Genomic DNA, 26,550 nt, shown 5'->3' on the forward strand with positions numbered 1-26,550 from the left:
GCAATGAAAACTCTCATCAGTTAAAAGCAAGTAGGTGGTTTTGGTTTTTTTTTGTTGGAAAGAAACCTTCAGGGAAATAAGGTTTATTTTGTCAGAACTAAACAATTAGTTTTGGTTGTTTTGTTTTGTTTTTTGTTTGTTTCTTTTTTTTTTTCTTTTTTTTTTCTTCTTTTAAGCTAATACACCATTTTAAAGTTATAGAGATTTTGCCCCTGAAATCACTGTTTATGACATCGTATTTAAATCTTAGAGGTCATTTTAGTTATGCTAATGGCTTGATTTGAAGGTTAGGTGATAATACAGATACAGTTTTAATTAAGAGACATGCAAATGTCTCTTCGTGGTTATAGTTGAGTTGGCAGATTGTTTCTTAACTCTTGATATTTTTCAGCCTACTGTTGATATACTAGACTATGTGTTGCCTATTGTAGTGGATGGTTTTGTGTTACTAGTCTATTGCGTGTACTCATAGCTGTAGATGTTTTTAATTAAAAAAAAAACCAACCCTACCTTCTCAATATTCTCAGTAGATCTCATTACTGATATCATTCTTGTAAGAAAATGTCAATACAGATACTATATAGATATCCCATTTGTGAAATTACTTGAATAGTCAGGTATACATTTTCACTTGTCGTGTTCCAAGACTTACTAAGATGAGAGTAACAACTTCTCTACTTTATTGCTTTCTATTTGTTATTTTCTTTTCCGCCCACATATGTACGTGAGGATGTATGTTGTAAGGTATGGAAGATATTCCTCTGTATAAATCTACAATACGTTACCTAATGAACAGTGTCAACTAGATTGCTGCATGTGTAACTCAGTTGAAACAAAATATACACTTAAATGGTAAGAGTACCACTAAGATTGTGCCGCTGAACTTGCAAATGCTAGCAACTGACAAAATTGACTGTACAGTAGTTAAGCTATTATCACATATTATATATTTAAGCAGGCTGTTGAGTGGTGAGGATTTAAACACTTGGACAAAGGGAATCTCCTTATAACTGATCACATCCTTCCCCAACATAGAATTGTAGAATCTTTTGAGTTGGAAGGGATCTTTAAAGATTATCTAGTCCAACTCCCCTGCCATGAAGCGAGACATCCACACTTAGATCAGATTGCTCAGAGCTTGGTCCAGTCTGACTAAGCCCCAAGTCCTTTTCAGCAGGGCTGTGCTCCATCCTTATACCCCCCCATCTTGTACTAAGATGTTCAAGAAACATGTAGGAGGGACATGATTTAGTGGGCATGGCGGTGTTGGGTTGATGATTGGATTTGGATGATCTTAGAGGTCTTTTCCAACCTTAACAATTATGTGATTCTTTGATAGCAGGGTTTGCCATTACCCAGGTGCAAGCAAGGTTCTCATGGGCCTACTGCTCGAGCCTGCCTAGGTCTTTCTGGATGGCATCTTGTCCCTTGGGCATGTTAGCTGCACCACACAGCGTGGTGTCATCTGCAAATTTACTGAGGGTGCACTTGATCCCACTGTCGATATCATTGATGGAGGTGTTAAAAAGCACTGGTTCCAGAACTGACCCTTGAACAGCACCACTTGTCACTGATCTCCATCCAGACATCAACCCTTTGACCACCACTCTCTGGCTATGATCTTGCAACTTGTTCCTAATCCATCAAACAGCTCCCCCATCAAATCCTTCTTTCCAGTATCTTTCCAATTTGGACTGTGTCAGACACGTTAAACACGTATGAATGTTTAACTCCACAAGAGGCCTCTCAAAGAGCTACTGAAATAAGTAGTAGTAAAATTACACTTTCTGTTCCTAGAGGAAAATGAGACCAACATTGCAATCAGGGCAACCAATAGCAAGTCAGTAGTGGCCATTCCTCTAATATGGGAAACACTTCATTTCCTCCTTGCTCTCTACCATCCTTTTTTTTTTTCAATCTTTTGTAGTCTCATTTACGTCTCTACAGTATGCTTCAGTCTCATGGCTTTACTTACAAGGCGTCAGATGGCAGTCTCTAAGCCACTCCTTTTCAAGCTGCTACTTACCAGTTCTGCTTTATTTTCAGCTAAATGGCTCCAAATTCTTACCTATCATCAGTCCTCTTTTATCACAGTCTAACATGGTCCACCCTCTCCTTTTTCTCTCACTGGAGCCCAATTTGCCCTCCAGTTTCTGCATTCTCTTTCCATTCTTATGCTGGTTTTCTTCTTGAATTTAGTCCCACTTCTAAAGAAGTGAGGACATTCAAGCCCAGATTTACCAGATGACTTAACCAAGTGATTTCTTACCCTTCCTATTCTGCTTTTCATGACTCTGCGTTTGTAGGAGATCAGATGCCCTCTCCATTCAGAAACCACAGCAGTTAACTGTAGGGTGACTGATGCCAGAATAGATCCCAGCTCCCTTTGCTTTTCTTCTACTGCATCTTCTACCTTGAAGAAGCTAAGAGGCACTAAGAGGTGTTATTCATACATTTTCAGGGAATATTAGTAAAGCTATTTGCAAAACACTATGTTTTGCTAGACTTTATATGTAACTGATTTTTTTTTTCCAGAAAAGTTAAATTTGAGGTAGACAAATGGCATGCAAAGTTTCAACTTTAATAGTTGAGGTTTTGCAACCTTGTAGGGAGATGTATCTACCAGTAATAGATAACATTGTTCATTGTCCATATATGTCTTATAGGGCTACTTAAACAAGAGATAGAATAATTGAGTCTAATATATACTGGGGATGAATAAGAATATTCAAGGGAAAGAAAACACATTATTTATTTTTTGAGCTTTCAAGGGAATGTCTATATGTAGGTATATGGTATAATGTTCATTTTCCAAACTAGCTCAGGACAAGCAGATATTTCAACACAGCATTGCAGAAAATTTGTCAGGATATTGATGAGCACATCATCAAGGCATTTTGGCAGGCTAGGCAGTGTAGTTGGAGAACAAGGAAATATAACTCCATAACACAGATTGTCCTCTGGAGCTCATGTGCATGATCTGCACTCCTATTCTTTGCAGCTGAGCCAATGTGTTCCTAAAGCAGGAGGTCTTTGCAATGTATAGGGGGGATGCAGATACATATCCTTGTAGTCTTTGCATTTTGATCTTGTAAAGCTGTCAATATCAGTTACTTCCTCATGTAGTGACAGTCAATCACCTCCCATCTGACAAATATTGAGTAATCTACTCAACCTTTTGCCATTCAGAAAGAAGCTGACAAATCCTTCTTCTTGGCTATCTTACTTATAATAACTTTTCTCAACAAAGAACTGCACTTTTTCTATAGAGAGCAGAAATCTTCATCCCAAACTTCCTAAGACACTCAGAAAGAAGTTAGCAGACATGGAAGAGCCTTTGCAGTTGCTCATGGCAAATTTCCTATTTTCTTTTCAATTATTTTACTGCAAGATAAACAACTTACAGTGAGAGAACAACCAGGTTTGGTGCTTAAAATTATAATTTCATACAGCATCCACCAAAAGAGATTTGAATGAATTGTGAGGCATTCCCGTTATTTTTGTAACACATCAATACATTTGAAATGTAGAGAAATACAGTTCCAGAATCAGCTATTAAAACACACCCTGACTCTGCCCTGCAGGATAAGGAAAATGCTTTCTGTGTCTCGCTTGCACTCTCATTTACTCCTTGCCAAAATGATGGTATGTTAAGAGTTTTAAACTATTTAGTTTCTGTAAGTTAGAGCTTGTATTTCCTGTTCATAGCCCTTATAGCCTCTTTCTGGTTAAAGACTTGCTATATGTGTAAGGTGTGCTATGACATCATTGTGCTGCAAATCATACAATGAACAGGCAACTTGGAGAGGGACGGTGGCACTGCCCAGCAGAGGCATGTCATTGTACAAGGATCTTGTAGGGATCTGAGGCAAGGTAGCCACTGGTTCTACATATGGGTAGCCTTGATATACAGCCAGCAGCAGGACATGGCCCAGGCCCATTGCCAGTAGCTGGGTTGTCCCTTGGCTCTCTCTGTGATAGCTGCAATCTGCTGCTCACTCCCTGTTCCACACGTGGGTGTGAAGAGCTGCTTAAGGACAGCTTCTTGGAAGCAGGAATGTATGGCACAGGATCCTAAGGAAGAATCATAGAATTGATCAGGTTGGAAAAGACCTTCAAGATCATCAAGTCCATCTACGCTAACTCTAACAACCCTCCATTAAATCATGTGCCTGAGCTCCACATCCAAAGGGATTTTAAACACGTTCAGGGATGGTGACTCAACCACCTCCCTGGGAAGCCTATTCCAGTGCTTTTAACGACCCTTTCTGTAAAAAAGTTTTTCCTGATATCCAACCTAAACCTCCCCTGGCCACAACTTGAGGCCATTTCCCCTCGTCCTGTCATCAGTGAGAAGAAACCAACCTCACTCTCACTGCAGTCACCTTCCAGGTTTTGGAAGAGAGCAATACTCTCAGCCTCCTCTTCCCCAGACTAAACAACCCCAGTTCCATCAGTTGCTCCTCGTGGGGCGTATTCTCCAGGCCCTTCTCCAGCCTTGTTGCCAATCTTTGGACCTGCTCCAGCACCTCCATGTCCTTTCTGTTCTGAGGTGCTCAAACTCAATACAGGCCACACCAGTGCCAAGTACAGGGGCAGGATTACTTCCCTAGCCCTGTTCACCACATCTCACCACCACACCATTCTTGATACAAGCCAGGATGCCATTCGCCTTTTTGGCCTCCTGTACACACAGCTGGCTCATATTCGGCCAACTGTCCATCAGTATACCAAGGTCCCTTTCCATCAGGCAGCTTTCCAACCAGTCCTCCCCAAGCCTGTAGGGCTGCCTAGGGTTGTTGTGACCAAAATGCAGGACCCAATACTTGGCCCTATTGAAACTTACACAGTTTACCTTGGCCCATTGATCCAGTGTATCCAGGTCTCTCTGTAGTGCCTTTCTACTCTCCCAGCCACTCCCTCCCAACTTGGTGTCATCTGGAAATTTTCTGAGGGTGCAGTTAATCCCCTCATCAAGATCATTGCTAAAGATGTTGAATAGGAGTAATAGAGGAGTAAGAAGGGTAATGAAGGCTTCTGGTGCCTGAAGCATGAGATATCTAGATGAATGGAATGTGGGTAGTTGAGCCATTTCTCATTTTTGTACCTGCATTTTCCCAAGTCTGGTTAGAATAGTTTTTCTTCAAATTCCTTCCCAGGTTTGTTAGCATTTTGAACAAGAACAGTCCCCGTTTCATACAAGTTATTGGAGAATCTGAAAAAGAGATGTTACAGAGATGGGGAACAATCCCTCCAGAGTTCAGAGCATATATTGATTTCTAGTGTTTTACGGTAAGCAAAAGTTTAACAACCATAATTTTATGAAAATGACTATTGAAGAAGACATCTGGTGAGAATTCATTTATGCCTTTTTACATTTTTAACAACCTGGCTATTTTTATTCTTCTCATCCTCTCAAAGGGAGTACAATGTAATGAAGCATGGAGCTGGAACTAGGCCACACCTCAGCTGGAAAATGTCAAATTCTATTATGCCACCCTCAAAAGCATAAATCATAGCTGCATTTATTTAAAGGTAGAAAAATGGGAGGCAACAATGTAAAACATTTATCTAAATTCATGCAGTGTATTTATAACACAGAATGGTAGTGTGGGCTATTATGTATATAATGTAAAAATATACCTAAATATTTAAAGGCTAAAGTCTGTAGTATGTAGTCTCTCATCTTTGCCAAGGAATCTCTTTGAATGTTGTTCACTTCTTTGCATTTAGTTGTTCCTGTTATCAGTTAACAAACTTGCTTGCTTAATCTTGGAAATTGCTAGTTACTTTGTTGCATGAAACCCTTATTTTATATATATGAAATATTTTTAAGGGTCTTAAGTCTGAAAAGTGTATTAGACTACTATAACATCAAAAATTCCACGTTTCAATTCTTTGTATTGAGCATCGTTTCCTGTGTTTCATTGGTTAAATTACATGTGGGAAGGAAAGTGCGTCTCAGTATCAGCAGCAGTACCATAGTTCATAACTATTCAAACAAGTAAAGAGCATTTACTAAGCATTTAGGAGGAAGATGGAAGACTAACAGATTCGTTTGCTCACTGTCTTCATGTTTCTTCAATATTCCTTTTATTCCAAGAGGGCTGAATTATCTACTTGTATTCACAATATGTTTCTGACTTTCTTGATATATTGTATATACCTCGCAATTAAACACCTGTTTTTTTGTTGTTGTTTGTTTTAGTGTAATATGACATTTATAGGGACTGTAGATATCCTATAAGGGCATAGGATTAACACACCTCTATCAGAGGTGTTTTGTCTGTAGCTCAGCCTGTAGCAGATGAAGATCTTGGACTGTTTTTAAAGCACAGGCTTGTACACTGTAAGGCTACTAGCCTCACAGAGCTCCTTTGTCTAGACATGTTCCAAAACATATATTAGGCTGATTATAGTGAGTAGATCATAGTACATTTACTGTATAGCAAATAGGCTACATTCGTTATTATGTAAGTGACTAAAAGGTGGCACAGACCCAAATTCAACCTCACTGCTACCAACTGAAAGCTCTTACTATACAAAAACTAGTTATTGTCCAAAACATATTATTTATTACCTAATAAATATGTTCATAATGTGAAGTGCAGCTTACACTTAGGCAATTTTTGAGACCTTGCTTAAAGCTATTCGGAGCCAAATAATCCAGCTGAAAACCACCTCTAAGAGCCACTAGTAGAATTGCGCATTTGCTAAGGTGTGTTTTGTTCTGTGCAGCTTCTTCTGTCCTGTATGCAGCTGTCTTGTCTCTATTCTCAGGTACAGGAACAGCACTGAGGTATGCTAGCTTGTGTTATTCACCCAGAGAGATCTTAGCATTTCGAGAAGATTAAGCTCTGTCTGGAGGGCTTTATTTCTTTATTTCTAACTCAGACTGGAGGTAGTAGAAACAGGATCTTAATTCAGGAGTGAATTTGCTGCTCTAAGTTACATTTCTGTTAACTAATACTTATATACATAAATGACACACGCTTTTCATTTTCTTCACTTGAAAAGGCCAGGTAGTCTTTTACAGTATGTTAGAGAAAGCTTTTAAACCAAATACTATTAATGTTATTGAACTTCATTGTATGTAATATATTTCCAGCTTATATCCAAACAATGCTTTTGTGCAGTAGATGTTTTAGTGCTAGACATTTAACATCTTTTATCCCATTCTGCTTTCTTACTGATTTGATCTCCTTGGCTTTCAGCACTCTGAAAGTCTAAAGTGGAGGCAGAAGTGATCAAATGAGGAGTCCGTAGCTAATGGTAGAGTTCAGAAGCTGTTCTTAAGTTATTCTTAAAAGTTTTTAAGTTATTCATAGAAGTTTAAGAAGCTATTCTTAGTCTGTAAGATAGCATATGATAGCTGTGGAGTTCAAGCTGAAGGCAAATAGTTTAAGAATATTGTGGCTTGTCACGCAAAGTTTCAGCAGCAATAATGTATTGCCAACTTTTAGCAGTCGGTGATGGGTTAACGATCTCAGCCTCTTGCTCAGCTCCAGACAGACATGCTACTGCTGGTTTTCAGCTATCTACTCACACTTAGTTTAGAAGTCTGCAGAAACGGGGTTTTCAGTGTTGGAGTAGACATTTGGCAATGTGTGAAGTGTCAGATGAGTGCTGGTGAATTTGAGAACGGGGGCGAGCATTTCTTTCGCGGAAGGAGAAAATATTCACAGCAGAAAGCAGTCAACCTGAAACTGGAGGCACCTGACATAAAGTAGCTTTAAACTAGTCTGCTCCAATTATATTAAAAGCCAAATCCAAACTTGTCCTGCACGGCTGACACTCCACCAGCTTGATCAGCAAATACTGAAATCGAGCATCAAGGACCTAGCTGCATGCTTAATCAATATAAACCAAAGACAGTGTTTAAACGGTGGTCTAAACTTAGCATACCGTGAAAGAATGTGTCTGAAAAGCCCTATCTGAAAGTGCAGAGAGAGGGGCCACCTGATTGCACTCTGGAATGGAGGGGTGCAGAAGTAGAAGGCATGCAGGGCCCCGGGATGCAGCCTCTGGGCAGAGCCCGCTGCTGTGCCTTAGCTGCAGAGGAGGGCACAGGTGTGAGTGCTCAGTTTCCCTGCTTTTTGTAAATGCCTTTGGGACTTCAGCCTTTCCCTATATATCTTCATCTAAATGATAAAAGACTTGGTAAATGTAAAACGCTACTCACTGGACTATTGTTAAGGAGTTTTCCTATTAGATTTATCACCACTTCTGTTAATTCCATTTAGTCTATTAATTTATCCTCTTTTAATTTATCAAGGCCTTCTGGGTTGTCTTTTGTTGTTTGGTTTTTGTTGGTTTTTTTTTGTTTGTTTGTTTGTTTTGTTTGTTTTTGTTTTGTTTTGTTTTGATTTTTTTTTTGTTTTTTTCCCCTCATCTACAAATTGCTCGGTGTTGACAGTGACAGAAACCTCACAGGAAGCATTGACACAGTTTGAAAAATAATTCTGAAGCCCTTGTGTTGCTAAGGAAGTTTCATCAGTAGAACCAACAATTTAAGATTGTTTTCTCAGCAGTGGATGAGATAAAGGAGAACTATTTCCAGATACAGTCATTTTGAAAACTGAAGGAAAGATCTTATCGGTTTGGTGGTTACCTTGAATAGAATACACCAAGAAAGATTAATAGGAAACAGGGATACCTGTTTTGGTTTAAAGCAGGAAAGAACCTGCAAAAATATTTTAAATAGCTACTTTTGTCTGCTCTATTTTGCATTTAATATAAAATTTAGGCATCATTTTAAATACTTATTTTATATGTTGCTCTGAAAGTAGCGCCTCCAATTTATTTCCATGGAAATTAAACAAATACGAAGAGCACAGTAATGCTGTTTAACAGAGGAAATTCTCAGCTACAAGATGCTATTTGTAGTCAGCACCGTTAGCTGTGCATTTTTGTTGGTAATGAGCAGGGGCCTGCATGCCACGCTCATAAGATTGACATGGCCATCCAGAATGTGGCTTGTCTCTTATGTCACTGTCACAGTGGATGAGTAAACTTCTTAGAAAAAGAAAATAAGCCAAATGTATTAAATTACAAAAAGAGATCCTGTATGGGGTCTGAAATGCCAGAAATATTTTAATGTGTTTGGGTATCTTCCAAATTTTTCCCATGGGATAAAGCAATTTCTTTGGAAAACTTTATTTTCAGAATGTCAACCTAAGTTGCAGATGTGTAAGAGGTATAAAGGAGTTTTCTTTGCACCAGATACAAAATATGACTGTTTTGAGATCCAGCATCCATAAAAACATGACAAATGTGCTTAACAGACTAATACACACAATTAATTTGAACCCAAAAGCCTAGATCTAAATACAAACAGTAAACAACCTTTGACTCTTCCCTATCAGGGGAAGCTCTCATTATGTTTTTTAAATATCAAGTATTCTGTTCTACTTCCATAGAAATAGGACTGGGACCTTGGAGCTATAGAGGCAGGTGATATTTTACTGTAACTGCAGTGAACTTGAACCATCCAAAGGGAATACATGACACATGTCTCTGTAGCTCAATTTAATGTGCCTGGTTAGACAAGCAAAAATGCTCATGTGCAATGCATTTGCAGTATGTAGATATTGGTGTTACACTATACTGCACAGTACATGCTTGGAAGCAGGAGTGTATGAAATCTTTGCAATAGATCATGAGAATGTGTTGGATACTTAGAAAAAAAAATGCACTTTTTAAGATCAGTTTAATAGTTATAACTAAGCAAATGTATATTTGGGTGCTGATCATTACTAAAAAATTATATCTAATGATCAATGAAGAACGTACAATTCATTATTAAAATTATAATCTTTTAAAATTTTAACTACGAATCTTCCATGTATATAATACTGTGATTCATAATCCTGTTTTAACAGTAATTAATTAAATGATGCTATTCATCATTTAAAGATCTTAAAAGTACATTTGACTGAGTTGCAAATCAAATCTCCGCAGATTAAAAATGGTCCACTCGTATCATGTGGTGCTGGTTTGAAGATTTCTGGTGATGGGAGGAGGGATTTATTTTTTCCTTTGTCAGTAAAAATAGATCACATATATTTTTGCACTCTGAACAAAATCTACATTTCTAATTATCAGACAGTGACTATGATTCACTGAACATATTTCTGAACTTTGAGCTTCAACAGCATGAGAATAATGGCCAGCTCTTCAGCTGGGGTAAATTAGTGTAACTTCCCTGGTCTTTCTTAAACTGACCTTATTCAAGATTTCTCTTATGCTTTTAGGCATTTCTGTTTTCTGATGCTTTGATTTTCCTTTTCTCACCTCTCTGGAGTAGTTTCAGATGATCAGTACATGAAGGTCTGTGTTATTTATGAACTCATTTGTTACTTTTTTTTTTTTTCTGGGACAATAGAATATGGGATCTAAGCATCAGTTTGCTTTTATATACTTCAGTTAATATGATCAAACCATTTCAAATGTACTCTGTACAAACAAATTCCTATAAATCACAAAGCAGGACTTCATTTGCATCCTCCTTTAGCTTTTTTCTACTCTCATCATGTAGGTATGCATGTTCAATCACATGGTATCTGTTACCATGTTTAAACAGGCAGATATTTCTTCGTACAAATGGATTTGGGATATAAATTCTTAAATCCAAACTAGTCTATAAAACTGTGTATTAAGGTTACAATAATGACCGAGATAGTAGGTGGCTGGTTTCTTTCAAAACAACATCAGTTTGTTGTGCATTGAGGCTACACAGTCCTTAGCCAACAAATGTGGGCTGCTCCTTCCCATCTAAAGGCATGCAGCCAGAGGATTTGAAGGGTCTGATAAGTCCACCATCCATTTAGAAATCTATCCAGTTTACCATGTTCTCACAAGAATTTCATTTTTCCTGTGCAATAGGAAGTTTAACTTGAAGTGAAGCTTAAGTAATATTGATAAAAGATAGTAGCATTGTTCCCTTTTCTGATCTGTGCAGTTTTGTTTTATGGGTGCGCACCTTGGGGTGTAGATACTGAAACACGTTCCCAATCATCTTTTATTTCTGATCTCAGTTTCATGTACAATCTTTTAATTTGCAAATTTGGGGTGGGGTGAGTATTGGGAGTTGGGTGGGGTTTTTTTTTTTGTCAGATATTGTTATATTAAGAAAAAGAAATGTAATGTGTAGATATCTTTAATAAGGTAAATCATTCTAGTTTGTCAGTTTTCTGCACAGGTTGCTCAAATAGATTTATTGGATATACATAGAACGCCTTTTCTATATTGCTTATGCATTCTCATCTGGCAGAGTACTGCATCATTTGGAACAAACCCTGTATCGTGGGTAGGCCTTCTTTACTGAAGGGATACAGATTTCTGGCAAGGAATACTTTGTGGGGGAATCTATGTGTATCTTCTGTGTGTATTTTGAGACACAACGCCTAAGAATACAGCACAGAATATGATAATACAGAATATAGAAAAAAGTGGTTGATTACCATTTGTATTTTTAGTCTGCTCATCTCGGGAGAATGCCAAAACCAAACTTCAGCAGTCATATCCATCTGTATTATTCTTCTTGTCAGTATAAAACAGTGAGACAGTTTCACAAACTAGATTAAGAATCATAGTTTATATTGCAGCATAAAATTACTAAAATTGTATATAAATCTGTATTGCAGATCATACGTTAATGCAAAAGCTCCAATTTATTTTTTTTCACTTTGTCTGTTTAAGCTACTGGGCAAGTTGTTGCATGAATAAATATATTTTCTTCCTCTGAAACTGTGTAATATTAAATGCTGTGTTGTTGGCATAAAATATAAGTTGATCAGACAGACAAAGATTATTATTCTGACAACAGCGTACACAGGGGTATCGTTGTACATTGAATTTCAGTGTGTAATATGGTATAAATCTTCATGAGAGCCTCAACTTTTATTGGCTGCACAGAAGGTGCTTTTCCTTATTAAATACGGGAGATAGTCCCAGGGGATTTTGTAAAAAATATCTTCATCCATTTTTTTCTTCTAGTCTCTGGGCCCTGACAGATACAGCTGGGTAAGCATTTCTCCCTTGACTGCTTGGCCACAGATACAGCCATGCTTTGGCACTCGAGCCCTCATAATGCTTTGCCTCAGCAGAACCCATCAGATCCCACAAAATCTCCACCTTTCCCATTCCATAAATGGATGTGTGTGCTCTCTACATCCTGCAGGACAAAAAATAGCTTACTTCTACAAAGCATCACCAATGAAATACTAACATAATGAAGGTGTGGGTTCTGCTTCTCTGTTGTTCCTTGATAGCATCAACAGTCTGCATCCTCTCATTACGATTGCTGAGGATTTCCAGGGCACAGGGACACTAACAAGCACCTTCACTTCCATGCCCTGCACAACATGAAGGGACAAGGACACAAAGTAAGATGCTTTCTTGAATTTAAACTACATGAATTATTTTCCTGGTCAATGCAGGTATACTGTCTCTTTTTTGGAAGTAAGTAATTAGGAGATTTTCAAATCCAGTGCAAAAGCTTCTGTAACACCTTGTTCCTCTTAATACTGAATGAATGTATTCACTGAAATTGGAACAGTAGAGCCATCCTAGGTAAAAACATTAATTACTCAGCTGTGGAGTGATGGTTATCTCACACACTGGGTAAGGTCACTGAAGATGAAGGTAGAGCTCAGACCTGTGTTCCTTCTTCAGATCTGCTGAATTCAGGGCTCACTACTAGAATACCAAACACCCAGCAATTTTTTTTTCCCCAAAATTATTGTTCTTCATTATAAAAAGTTATCAGTTGTGATATTTCAAACTCTTTTAGAGCCTCCATTAAGGGAATTGCCAGTAAAATGTGGATGTACTTTTTTTTTTTTTTTTTTTTTAAACAATTAATGACATCAAAGTCTGACCAATTGCCTAAAATTATCTTTTCTATCCAGGTACTTTGTGTTATAGCTTTATAGCATGATACACTTAAAAATTTAGGCCATACTAGTATTTTTATATCAGTACCAGCTATAAAATCTGTATGCATCACCTTTATAGCATAAATTAGGAGTGAAATTTGTGTTAAAGGACACATTATTACTGTTGTTTCTCTGCTACTGACTTGTGTATTACTGCGTTGAGAGAGAGCAGCAGTTCTAAGAAGGATGAAAAAACACTTTTTTAATCAAAGGAACATGAAATTTCATACATTGTTTTCAAAATTACTTATCATATGTAAAGTTATATTGCATATAGCTTAAAAAAAAAAGTGCATTTTTACGTGCTCTCCAAATAAGGTTACAGTGCTTATAAATGTCTTAGCATTAATCTGGGTGAGAAATTCTGGTGGCAGTGCATGGAACAATGACAAGAAATGTTTCAAACACACATACACACATGCTCACAGTCGATTTAAAAAATGCATGAAGCATAACTTGAAGGCTAACTCACATTTACAGTTCAGAAAGTATTTTTTCACTTGCGTATGAATGGATACTGATGTGGGAAAGCCATTCTGATGAGGAAATGGTAAGTGATTCTGTTAACTTAAAGTGAATATACTTTATTCACTGCTAATTTTAACCTGTAGAAGTGTTAATTTCTGTCAGCCGTTAATTCTCACTTGTACCATAGGTAATATATAATTTTTGTAATGGTTTTCACAGCCTAATTTCCCCATTTTCTTCTGCTGGAATTGTGTATATATTTTCAAAATAGCAAAGTTAGGAATAGCTTCAAGATGTAGTACAGTTTGTTTTCCTGTATCTGCCTCTTACTATAATAACTTTTTAACAAATGTTTGCGTTTTAATAGAGTTGGGTTTGCTTGTTTTTAGCTGAATATTTGTTTATTGTCTAATTGGTCTCTGGCTGTCAAACTGGCTGCATACCAACATCCAGGCAGCAGGGACTCTGAGCAGAGAAAATGCACGGATTTCCAGTAGAAGTGCTGCAAGCACTAAGTAGATATTAGCATACAGCAAGGTAAAGATGAACTCTGAATGTTCCTTTACATTTTCCCATATGTGCTTGGTGCAAATTGATCATGATCTTTATCCTTCTGCTTCTAAACACATCCTTTTTCTTCTTCTCTCCATACATTTTCTTCCCTTCTTCAGCTGGCCATCCTCTTCAGCCTTTAGGCAAGTCAGTTTAAACCATTCCTTTGTTCTTCGCCAGCACCTCTACCTATCAGATTCCTCGACACCCAACATTATTTATCTGTATCTCCTTACTTGTATCTCCTTACTTTCTTACATTTATTTGCAGTTCATTCATACCTACTTTCTGCTTGCAAAGATTTTATAATTCAAAACTGTGGACCAGAAATGTAACTACTGCCCATGAGCAGTGACAGACCTGTGGGAAGGATAAACTTATAAGTTACCTGTTTCTGGCAGTTGCAGCTGCTGTAGCCTAGTACACTGTCCTTTTTCAAAACAGCTTTGTACTAACCATACTGCCTTCTCTGGATATTCTGTCTCTGCTTGGATTTCTGAATTTCATCCATGTTGGCCTCGCTACATGTGTTTGTTGTACACTCTGTTCCCACAGGACAGTGGGCCAGCATGCACTGTGAGAATTAAGGGGAACATTTCTTGTGCAAACACTGATCCAGCTAGAGCACTTCAAAAGCATGATCCAACAGGAGAAATGGTCACTGAGGCTGCTCTCCTGCAGGGTGTCTGCAGCTCAGAATAATAGCTCTTGAGTTATTAGCTGGTTTTGTTTGGCATTCATCTTCTGGAGTTACTGCCAATGTTATGTAGGCAGAAGAAAATGTGATGAATATGTGTCATTTCCCCTTCTTTCCCCCAGAATTGTATAAAATGGAAGGGCATAATTAGAATGTAAGTATAATGGATCAGGATTTATTTAGTGTTTTTCCCAGACTGAACAAATAATTTTTGTGTTTGATTTACAGATCTTTCAGTTGAAGAATTTACAGTGGAAACAAAATAAATACAATTTCTCAGTTATGAGAATTGATCAATTAGGAGAGAAACAGATGAGAAACAAGCTGTGGCCACAAGCAGGAGGAGTCAGCCTTCTCGTGCACTGTGCACACGCCAGCTGGCAGGACAGGTAAGTCCATGGGGTCTTGTGTGTCTCTACCATTCCTCTGATTTGCCCTTTGCCACTGTGATGTTTGTGTCTTCTGGCTTGTTCTTGTATCTAATCTACAAAACTTGAGTATGAGATTTTTTTGAAGAAAAAGATGGGCAGGGTTCCTGCTCATAACAATAATGGCTCTTAGTTAAATTTCAGACAGTAAAGCAATTCACACTAAAACATTATTTCTAGTTTATAATTCAATATTCCTGTTTTTGTCTGGTGGAAAAAGTACCTAAGATTTAAACTTGGTGTGTCTTGTGTTGGCTTTGATTGAGCATCTTTATGAAACATTCAGATTTGATAGAGGCTTGAGTATTTGATAGTATGTTCAGACTGGGAAGCTCTCCTGCCTCCCTTCCCCCATACATTGAATCATGTGCCATTATTTTATCTTCTTGATTATAGAGTATATTAAATCCAGAATCAAGACTGTATGCAACTCTTTTCACAGTTCTGTGTGATAAACTATATGATTTTGCTATTTTGAAGACTGTTCACCAAGTATGTTACCGCACTTTTTTCCTCTAAGCATATTTTCCAAGAACAATTAAGAAATAGCCATAAAGTTTCCCAGCTACTGTTCATGAAAATGTAGTGGCAGATAGCTGCAATGCAATAATACATGCAAGTAGAGATGGCAGAAGATGAGAATGGTCATACCAGGTGAAACTGAAGGGTGCTGAGCCTATGTTCTTCCCAGGCATATGCAGAGGGAAAAGGTGGGTCAACTGCGCATCAAGGCAACATATGTCCAGAAATCCACGAGGACATCCATGAAGACACTTAAGCCAAAGGCACTATCTGTGTGCTTAATCACCCCAGACACTTTTGTTTTGTGGGATTTTTTTTTCTTTTCCTGAAATGATGAGATCACTGATCAGATGTAACACCTTAGCAACAGCTCTCCACCAGAGGTCCCACAGTAGAAAGGATGCTCCTTTCTGTTGCTTTCCCTGATACTCGATAGTTTGAGAGGCTTGACTTCTTGTATCAAATGCCAAGTGATCATTTTCTTGTCATTTGCCTTGTGGCACTAATGATTACATGGAGCTCTTTCTCATGAATTCTGAATCTTTTTTTTTTTTCCCCAAGATTTCAGTGTCTTGGTTTATGTAGATGTTCCTCATACAGATTATTGAATGATACTTGAAAAATTTAGAATTTTCTAATGCTAAGTGATACTTGATTTGCTACTATTAATTGGTTCTTGTAGACTGGTGTAATGCTTCATTACCAAGTAAGACAAAGCTACAAATATTTAATGACAATTTCAATCATCTATTTCTATTGTATTCTCTGGCAATATAATCTCCAAATTAATTATTCCCATGCTTTTGACTTCATTTTCATTTCACACATGGTCACAAATGATGCGTAAGTTGTTGAGCATGGAGTTAAGACACAAGACCTCATCAACATAAATTAGTCTGTAAATTTGTGAAATCTGTAATGAGTAATTTTTTCCAGTGATTGCAGAAATGTATAAGCAAAGTTATAAATGTGTGGAAGTGTTCCTTGAAAGGTATGCAGAGGTACCATAGAATTTCTGCAAAGAGAAACCTTGCTTTTGTCTGAGCATCTCTGTCTATGGAGCAAGCAATCTTACTCCAAGCAGGATACCGACCATTTGGTGCCCCATACTTAGGAACAGACTGTGATGTTTTATCTTATTTTTGAGATTTTACGTTCCTTTTAGAAAGAGAAAAATAGTCCTTCCCAATAAAATTGTATACTTCAGTATTACACATTACATAGAACATTCATTCCATCCTCTAGCCCAGATGCTGAGGAGCAGTGGTCTGGTGGTGTCTGTAACTCAGTGCTGCTGTGATTCTATGCAGTGAGCTTCTGCTGTCCTTCTCCTACCCCATTGTCTCCCAAAAGGGAAGATTATTTATTCTTTTCAGGGGGAAAAGAGGGAAATGCATGAGGAAACTTGATGGCCAGCACAACAGGGAGAATATTCCAGAAAAGCCAGCCTCAGTGAGGGGGAATGGGTGCTAAGGCATGCCAGATAGAAGGCTGGGAAATACAAAGGAACATAACAGCTATCACTCTCAGTAGCAGACCAAGTGTGAGCCAGAAACAGATCAAGTCAACAGGAGTTTCATAGAATCATGTTATGGCTCCAAGCAGGGGAAGGTGATCTCCTTCCACCCTGAAGGTAAGTAATGCTTTCAGGAGGCAGAGAACTGAGGGAGAGGGCTCTCTGCTCTTCCATCCTGATTCCAAAGCCATGCAACAGAGAATTTGCTCATAGCTATGCTAAGCTTTGGGTGGAGGATGGGCACTGTTATAGGGAACAACTGCATGCACTATTTCAGCAAAGGCTTTTAAATGCCTGGTTTTGATGACCTCCCTAGATTTAAGCAAGAAGAAAAGCAGACTTGAAAGCAAAGGATCCTTTGCTTGCAAGAGCCCAAGAGCAGCTTATCACTGAGTTAGAGTTTATAAGAAATAAGCAGTAAATTGTGTCAAAGTTGGACCTAGCATCCTTCTAGGTCTTTAAGTTTCAAGAGTGAGAAGAATACTTTATAAAAAGAAACAAGATAACCTCAAACAATGGTGTCACCAAAGAGCAACTACCAACATATTTGTGTATCCAGGAAAACGACTCCTGGAATATTTCCAAAATCACTTCTGGCTCTGTGTAAATTAGGAAGATGAATGCATATGCCCATGAATTGTTTAACTGTAGAAATGTCTTCTTTTCCCATATAACAGATGCACAAAAGGGAATGGGAATGTTTTATAACTTAGGGGTTTAAATAATAAATTAACGGCTTCTATTGTCAGTTTGAGAAGTTTTGATGTTTTGTGTAATGTGTAATACTGAAGTATACAATTTTGGGGGGAAGAATTATTTTTCTCTTTTTAAAGCGAATATAAAACCTCAGAAATAAGATAAAACAGCACAGTCTGTTTCTAAATACTTTGCATCTTAATATGCTTGAAGTTCAGGCAGTAAGTAATTTCTGAGTTTTTCCCTTGAGCTGCGTAGTTCTTTTCATATGTAATTATTCTCTGAGTGCATTAGATAATGCTATGGTTCCCACAGCTGTATACACATCTATAAATCATTAATGAGGCAGTTAACTGAAACAAAACTATAAAAGATTTGCATTACCCGGCAGAACCCAGCCTTAATTGACTTCCAGTTATTTACAATTAATTTTTCCATTTGGAATAATGATTGCAAGTAACTTTGGGTTGTTTTTTTTATTACTCAGGAATTAGATGCTGACTATTCATCAAAAGTTTTTACAACAGGACTCTGTCAATGGACAGTAATGAGCTTGAGGTAATCTTATTTTTACATATTCATACACCCCCACACATTGGCAGAGGAGACAGGAGTGGGAGCAAGGGGTTTGTAGTAAAATGGGGACACGAGTACGTGCTTCTTTATGTATTTTTTTTAATCACATACCTAAGTTTTTAAACAATTAATTTCCTTTCCTGATTTCAGCATGTAGCTGAAAGGCAGCACAATGAATAGAGCTGGCTCCAGCTCAGGATAGAATAAACTTCATGCATGAGGAGTGAGTAAATATTTCTATCTTTCTATCCTAGAAGACTATAAAATAAAAGCTAAGAAATAAATAATGTAAAAGCTATTAAGTAAATATTAATTCATTATGCTATTTAAAAGATGACTTTTGTAGAAATACACTGCACAAAGTAAATCCTTGTTAGCTTGTCATTATTTGCAAGGCACAGGCATTGAGGCCGTGAGTCAGATTCTGGACATGCACAAGAAAAAGATCTGCTCTCTCGGCCATGTAAGCATAACTCTCATTGACATTAATAGGCTCTGAATGTGTTCATCAGGAAGAGATGTCATGTTCAAATTCCTAATAAAACTTAAGCCAAAAAGAGCCAGAGCCCATTTGCAGCAGCTGATGTTATCTTACATTATCTTTCAATCTTTAATTTTCAAAATGCCTGAGCAGTTAGATCTCATCAGTAGTAACTGCTGGTCATTTCTCTGTTTCTACATGTTAGCTGTAAAATCTCACATAGTGAGGTGCATTCTATTGAAACCGCTGTCCTTGGGAACTAGTCCTTCTGTGACGCATAAGCAAATGGGACCTTTTTTCCCCTTTGCTCACTGGATACCAGATGCATAAATACATGGTCAGGCTTGTTTCTTTCTTCCCCTGCTGCCCTCTCCAAGATACTGCTCTTATGCTAAGGAAGGAGAATAGACTTCTTTTCTTTCTTGTTTCAAAATAAGTAATTTCACTGTCCTTCAATTTGTATTTGAGTTTCTTTCTATTTATGAAAATTGGCTAGGCAGGCTGCTCAGAGCGAGGAACTGAAACTAAAATCAGCACGGTGAGCACAGAAAGGAGTGGCTGTAATGAGTATGAGATGCTTTGAATTCTCTAAGTTTTGTAGACCAGAAGACAGACACTGGTAAATGGGGGAGGGTTTAATTCTGAGCAAAGGTGAACTAGCGGCTGCTTTCCTTGCCTTATCAATAGGTGCCAGCAAAAGGCCACTATAATTGATCTAGAAAATGTGGGCCCCATGACAATCAAACACACATAACCTTGAAAATCTTGCAATCTAGTGCTGAAGTAATTTTTTCCCAGGTTATGTTCCGCTGGATTATGTTACGATATGTAATGTAAAGTAACGTGACAAGACTAGACATGGGTCATTCAGTCTGTCAGTAATTCAGAGCCTGGCAAATTGGTCCTCCCTCTTCACCAGTCCATGAACTTCACAAATACTTTACTTATTCATGCTGCACCAGCAAGCTCATTATTTTAGCTGGAAATACCATTTTGATGTGTAAAATCTGAGAGGCTTTTCTTTTTGAAATCAGGCCAGTACAGGATGAGCAAACTGTATTATTATTTTATTATTCAGCTACCACATTCTGTCAACACACCATTGGCAATTACATTGCAAATAATTGCACAGTTGACAAATTGTGCAGCATAATTTACACTATCATTGTCTGAATGTGATCATGATGCTCCTTTTTGGGCTGGATTTCCTGGGGTGGAGAAAGGCCTACTTTGCTTCTTGTAAACTTGGATCTCCTATAACCTTTTATGCGTGTACATGCTATTGCTGTCATCACTGATTTTTTCTTTTACTGGCTGCAACTATTTTGATAATGAAAAAACTGAGAAGTCCACCAAATTCCGGGAAGTCTTAAACTGATCCATGCCTTCTTTCTTATATGGATTCTGAGCAGTGCGTTACTGCCTATCTTCAAAACAGGGTACAAGAGAAACCAAGGCTTAGGAGTTTCTTGAATGTTTTCTTAGAAGAAGCCAAAAATAATGTATCTGAAAATGCAGCTTTCAGTTGGTGAAAAATTCTGTTTATTTGAAAAACTATTAACTACCACAAATATGTAATAATTTACTTACCAGCGCTGCTATAAATCAAGAGTCTTAGTCCTGCAGTGCTTCTCATCACAATAGCAGACGTCACATTTTTCTGTGACTCCTTGCAGTGTTACGAGCGTGGCCTGGTTCTGATTTGGTTTCAGAGCCGGAGTCTGTGAATCAGCTCTGTGAATTAAATACGACTGCTTTTCTCTTTTTCCTTTTTTTTTTTTTTTTCCAAGTTAGTGTGAGCTGAACATATTAAATATTAGAAGAAATAAAGAATTACAATCAAGGTGCGAGGAATTCATTTTTTCCTTGGGATGTAATTTCAGTATTAAACTACCAGGAAAAAGCTATGAAAGAAATCACTGGTTTTTCCACTGCTTTGCACGTTGTAGAGTCATTTCAACATGTGTAATATGGGTGTCAAATCCTAATAAATCAGCTGTCAAATGCTATCAAATACTTGCACAGGTGTAAATGATCACATAAAATGGAAAGCACTGATCTGACACAAAAAATCTCTGATTACCATTTCTGTCTTCATCAGTTTTATGGAACTATTAAAAGAACCCCAGTCCAGTAGGGAGCTTATTCCTCATTATCCAGGTTACCAGCTTTTTTTGGTCTCATTTCCTACTTTTAGCAAGTTTTTCTTTCTTGTTTATTCCCATTTAACATCAAGAGAGAAAATGCAACAACTTAAATGGTACTGCTTTGGACTAAACTACTAACAAAAACATTATGTTTCATGATTGTAAGAATGATAGAGCTTTTTTTTTTTCCAGCCAAAACATCTCTGTAAGTGCCCCCGCATCATCAACTGATGGCAGCACAGCTCTGGGAATAAACAGACTTTAGCTAATGGCAGGAATCGACAGGGGAAACATGAAACAGGTATTTCTTCTTCATAGACAGTGAAACATGATTGAAGTTAAATACCACATCCTACTAGCACTGGAGCCAGTTAAATTTTATTCCTCGTGTCTATTTATTCATCTCTTCTAAAAAAAAAGTTCATCTAGTTTCATTTAGTACCCATGTTTTTCCCCTTTGTGTTTGGCTACTTCTATGTTGATGGAAATGAAAACTCTGCAGGCACTCCATAGACTGCAGCTCCAGGGCTGTGCCTATGTGGTGATTCTGTGACAAGGCTGCTTAATGTTTGCATTAGGTTGCGTATTTGGAATGCACTCTTAATATTCCTGCTGTTAGAGATCCTATATTGTAATATTCATTATAAAAGAACTGTAACGCAATCATTATTAGAAAGAAAACCGGCATTCATCCAGTGATTCAAAATCACTGAGCGTCTGTAGGTTGTCTTATTTCAGTCGTCTATGAAAAATAAGTGTGTATATCTCGTTGGCTGACTGGAGCCCATAATATTACATCAGTAATGGGCCAGTTTTGGGTGGCTCTGTATGAACTTCCCACCTCTCTGGCTGTTCCATCACCACCATCTCTCTGATTCCCCACCAATCATTCCCAAATACTGGGCACCTACTCTTCTATTAGGGAGAGCAAAGCATATGTATGGCCTTACTTAACTGAGCTTGTTAGTTTTTAATATAAACATTTTTAGAGAATGACCTTAAACACTGAGGCTGTCCCAGATCTGCTGGTGCACAGCTGTCTTTGTCTTAGGGGTAAGGTCTGCAATTAGCCATGCAGATAGACAGACAACATACCAGGAGCTATGAGTCCCTAATAAGCATGAAGATGAGCAACTGTATTTTAAAGACAGCAGAAACATTTCCTTATCCCATAACGAAACTGTTGCAGCAGCCAAAGCAAAGAGCTGGAAAAAGGCATCCACAACCTTGTGAATGCACATTTCAGTGCCACCTTTGTGCAACTGATGCATGCATTTTCAAAAATGTAGCATCAAATGTCTTTCTAAAAAGCTTAAGTACTATAAAAGATTTAGTATGTTCAAGATGGTTTTGATGGTTCTTTGTTCATGTTCAGAATTTTGGATTATGTCAACAGTCACATATATATATATAAGATATAGTAAAATCTTACTGTATTTCTAAATGAACTCAGAATAATCATTCTTCTTATTTTAAAAAATGAGCTCCAGTAAGACTTTTTTCCCTCTCCTTTTATTACCACACTGCAATTTTCATGCAAAGGATGATCTATTAAGGACCCAATGTTAGCTGGCCATCAGAAGCAGAAATGGATGATGGTTTAATGGAAAGGGAGTGAGCTGCAGTATTTGTGGGGTGCTGACACTGAATCGGTTCACTTCAATTGATTTCTTTGAGGAGCAATTATCAAAGCGCAGTAATTCATAATTTTTCTATAAATTCAGAAATTAAAAAATACTTCCTGTTTTTTTCTCCTCTTTCATCCCAACTTCAAATAGTCCAAGACTCCCTTACTTGCAGACAGAACTAAAGTTATAATTTTTATTAACAGTAATGTTACGAGGGCCTAAACACCCGCAGTATGGACAACAAATAACTACAGCACATGGATCGGCTTAACAAAACTGCAGACCCCTCCCCATCTCGCTGCCAGGCAGCAGGTGGTCAGCTGCTGGGCAGGGGCAGGAGGGCTCTGTGCCAGCACTGCTCCCAGAGCTCATGGCCACACAGGGCAATGGGGCTGTGCTGGGGCTGAGCTCTGCACACACACACACACACGCACACACACAAAGTGGTGGTGAAGCTCAGCTGAGGCCACAAAGGAAATCTGTAACAATCTGGGTTAGCCCACGTTTTGTCATGTTACCAGAAATATTCTGTAAATAAATATATTAGTCGGCCACTTACTTGCAGATAGCGATTACTTAAACCAGCTTTCAGCTTTTAATGCACTGCCATTCATTGGTAACAGGGAGCGTTCTCGCTGTGTATTACTATAGATCCAGGTTTTAAATTGAGATTGGTCACTATTGATTCTGTTGGTTTAATGATGATAGCAGGCTGCATTACACAAGATTCATAAAATTTCTGATACACATGGGCCATTATGGTGCCTGCATTGAGCTGGGATCACCTTGTGCCCCACTGCTACAGTGCCACGGGGCAGGGAGCTGTGCCCAGACCTCATGGTCCTATGCAGAGTGGGGTACTACCACGAGGTGATAGGAAGCCAAAGAGAAAAAAAAAGAAATCTGCACTTTTCCAGGAACTAATCAGTCACAACTGGCCACAATTGTTGCTTGTTTGGGTCCTTAATACTTTCCTAAGTGTTAGCTACAGGTGTGCTTGTTAGTTTCGGCTTGCAGCAGAAAGCTCACTGTCTCAGTTCGTCAGCATTTATCAGGAGCTACCTAATAGGACTTAACAAAAGATTCACTCTCTGAAGTTTATCAGTTCCTTAAATCTCATTTACCAGTACTTTGACATTTAAAACTATTCTGGGAAGGGCAAATTAGAAATCAATGATGTGCTCATCAACCCTGCATCAATGCAGCTCTAAGAAATGTATATCAGTCACTGAGGGAAAAAATGCTATACGTGTCTTTCTAGAGACCAAAGAAAAATGCAAAAATGTGAACAGTTCAAAGGCTGAAATATTTAGTTACAATAAGTCTTTCTGAAATGCAAGATCTTGTCAAAGATCTGTCTTCAAAATCTGCAATTCCAGCACTCATTCAGTCGATCAATCAGAAATGATGCAGTATCCAAGGAATGTTTTGTTTTTTAAAAAAGGTTTAGAAATATGATCTATCGGAACATGCTGATGGAATAGAAACTGAAATTAATAAATAATCATAGAATTCAGTTTCAGGTGCTGCAGCATTTTACTCACACGAGCTTTCATTCAGTGCTGCAGCACTCACCATTTGCAGAGCTCTTCATATTATTCATTTTTGGTCATTTAATCACTGGCAGTGTGATTAATGCAGTTATTAGAAAGCTTGCAATACAACTACATGGAATAAACCATGTTTGTGCATTATAAGACATTGTGAACTATTCTGATAATTATTTTGATCACCTGTAAAATGGAGCTGGGCATGTTTTTTGAACTGAGACCTGGTTAAACTAAAAGGTTTCTCTGAGGAATCAAGAATCAAATTATTTTCTTCTGCTGTATTCTATAGCATGGCTTGAAACTACATGTTCAAAGTTAGGAAAAGTCTGTTAAATGGGACTCTCTGAGAAGAAAACTTAGTGATGAAAAACTGAAATTTTAACACTGTAGGTGTATTTGTAATAATACACATATAGTACATTTCCCAGAGATCTACCTAGTTTTCTTTGTTTTGCTTTGTTTTATGTGACAGTGATTGAGTTCAGGGTGTAAGGCCATAAATATAAGCATGCATATATAAACTTGGGTTTGTGAGTAAGTATTGCTCCTCTGACCCATGAATGAGAGTAGTGAATGAACAGGTGACTACTTACTGAATTCCTCTTGTCTCAGTCACCTATTTCATGAAAGGAATGTTTCTGTTACCTGCAAAGTTTGGAATTTGTAACGTAAAATAATTAGGAAAATGTTTCATACCAACCCACCCTCTTTATTAAGTAATTTCTTCAAGTATTTTAATAGTGCAAATTATTGTTTTGCATTAGTACAATAACGATGGGAATTCACAGTCCAAAAATAAAAAATCTTAAAAGATTTCCAAAGTCAAACAAAAAAATTTTAATACTGTATTTTAGCAAGAACATTTTTAACAAAGAATGTGTACTTTAACTTAATATGGTACAACAGAGAAACCATACTTAAAAGTTTCCATTATCTAACACTCTACTGCATATTCATTTTTTCATCTTAAAAGACCAAAAGCCAAGCTGAACTGAGCATAAAAAAAAGCATCAATTATAATCCTCATATTACGTCAGCTATTAGGGTTTAGCTCACACTTCTGAATTGGTCATCTAATGAAAGGACAATTTTTACATCATTCTTTTAAAAAATGTACACACATTTCTTTTTAAAACGTAATATATATCGAGTATCTGCTTCAGTAAACAAAGCTTAATTTATAAACACAATCGAAACAGCTCCATGTTGAACAGTTTCTGTGATAAACTGGACTTGTATGATGTACAGCCAGTGAGGACCTTTGTGGCTTAAAATCATTGTGCCATTGCTATAATAGCTACCTCCTTAGGAAAATCAAAACAGAACAAAACAAAAAGAGTTCGTTGGGGGGTGGGAAGGGGAAATAATTCCTGTATGTGCTTAAAAATACTAAAACTCCTTTCTATCTCCGGGGACCTAAAAATGATCTGTTGCAACAGGCTTGGTTTGGTATGGTAAGCTTGTAAAAAGTCTCAATATTTCTTAATGACAATACGGCAGTTTTCGATGCAGCAACAGTAAATTGCTTGAAATTGTCCTTCAAGTTTCATGCTACAAATCCTGTTCCTCACACAGTACTGAAGGCATCAAAGGTTGGAAGGGACATTTTTCATGAACTATATAGTCTTCAAATAGTGATCATTATACATTTTTCAACAATAGGTGTTTCCTTCAGTACATGATGGTAGGTTTGATGTATGTTCTGTTTTCTGTAGGAAAAAAAAAAGGAAAAAAGTCAATTACAGAGTTGGGCATTTCAGAATTATTTGAAATGAAGGTGGATTTCCTTGATAGATTGTGGACTTTTTTTTTTTCTCAAAACAAACGATCAGATCTACAAGTGATATAAACTGAGTACAGACTGAATATGTTTTTACATAACGAGGCACCCAATGACAAAGCCTTGAGAGCCCCCCGTCAGCCCGGATTGTGTTATGCAGAGCAGTGACCCACTGCCCACCTCCTGTCCTGAGCCACTCGTTTCCTGGGCTGATCCCAGCTGGCATTTGCTACGAGAGGCTGCAAATATTTTGATCTGCATTTTTGTCTTTTGTGACGTTTGTTTTTTAGCTGAACACTGTCTTTTCTCAGAAGGCTGTTGGTGTTGTTTTGTGTACCTCCTAACACATCGGCTTTACAACATACCATTATTATATGAACACAACCTAGGGGACAGTGTGTTAGAATACAACTGCACTGCATTAAAAATATAATAGAAGTAAACTGATATCTGTTTTTTGGAAAACTGTTATTTCACTCAGAAACCTCCACTTCTCTTTTTAAATTATTTTTCTTTATTTAGGGAAACAAGTAGAAAGCTACTTCCATCCTTTGTAAGACTATTCCTGATT

At 37.7% G+C, this 26,550-nt stretch overlaps 2 protein-coding genes across 4 annotated transcripts in view; one reads left to right on the plus strand and one right to left on the minus strand.

The window, feature by feature from the left end:
- Nucleotides 1-26,550, plus strand: part of LOC116216933 (uncharacterized) — a 127,004-nt gene that overhangs the window by 88,908 nt on the left and 11,546 nt on the right. Inside the window, exons 3-4 of the mRNA XM_085230955.1 lie at nt 14,884-15,044; nt 21,214-21,322. Of these exons, the coding sequence (XP_085087081.1) occupies nt 14,884-15,044; nt 21,214-21,286 (234 nt within the window). The 3' untranslated portion in view covers nt 21,287-21,322. The remainder of the gene's footprint in view (nt 1-14,883; nt 15,045-21,213; nt 21,323-26,550) is intronic.
- Nucleotides 25,022-26,550, minus strand: part of DACH2 (dachshund family transcription factor 2) — a 266,533-nt gene continuing 265,004 nt past the window's right edge. For all 3 annotated transcript variants that reach the window (XM_085230818.1, XM_085230817.1, XM_085230816.1), the window contains one exon: nt 25,022-25,908. In XM_085230818.1, the coding sequence (XP_085086944.1) occupies nt 25,852-25,908 (57 nt within the window). In that variant the 3' untranslated portion in view covers nt 25,022-25,851. The remainder of the gene's footprint in view (nt 25,909-26,550) is intronic.

This window comes from Meleagris gallopavo, chromosome 9, assembly GCF_905368555.1.
Source record: "Meleagris gallopavo chromosome 9, MGAL_WU_HG_1.1, whole genome shotgun sequence".
Taxonomy (NCBI): domain Eukaryota; kingdom Metazoa; phylum Chordata; class Aves; order Galliformes; family Phasianidae; genus Meleagris; species Meleagris gallopavo.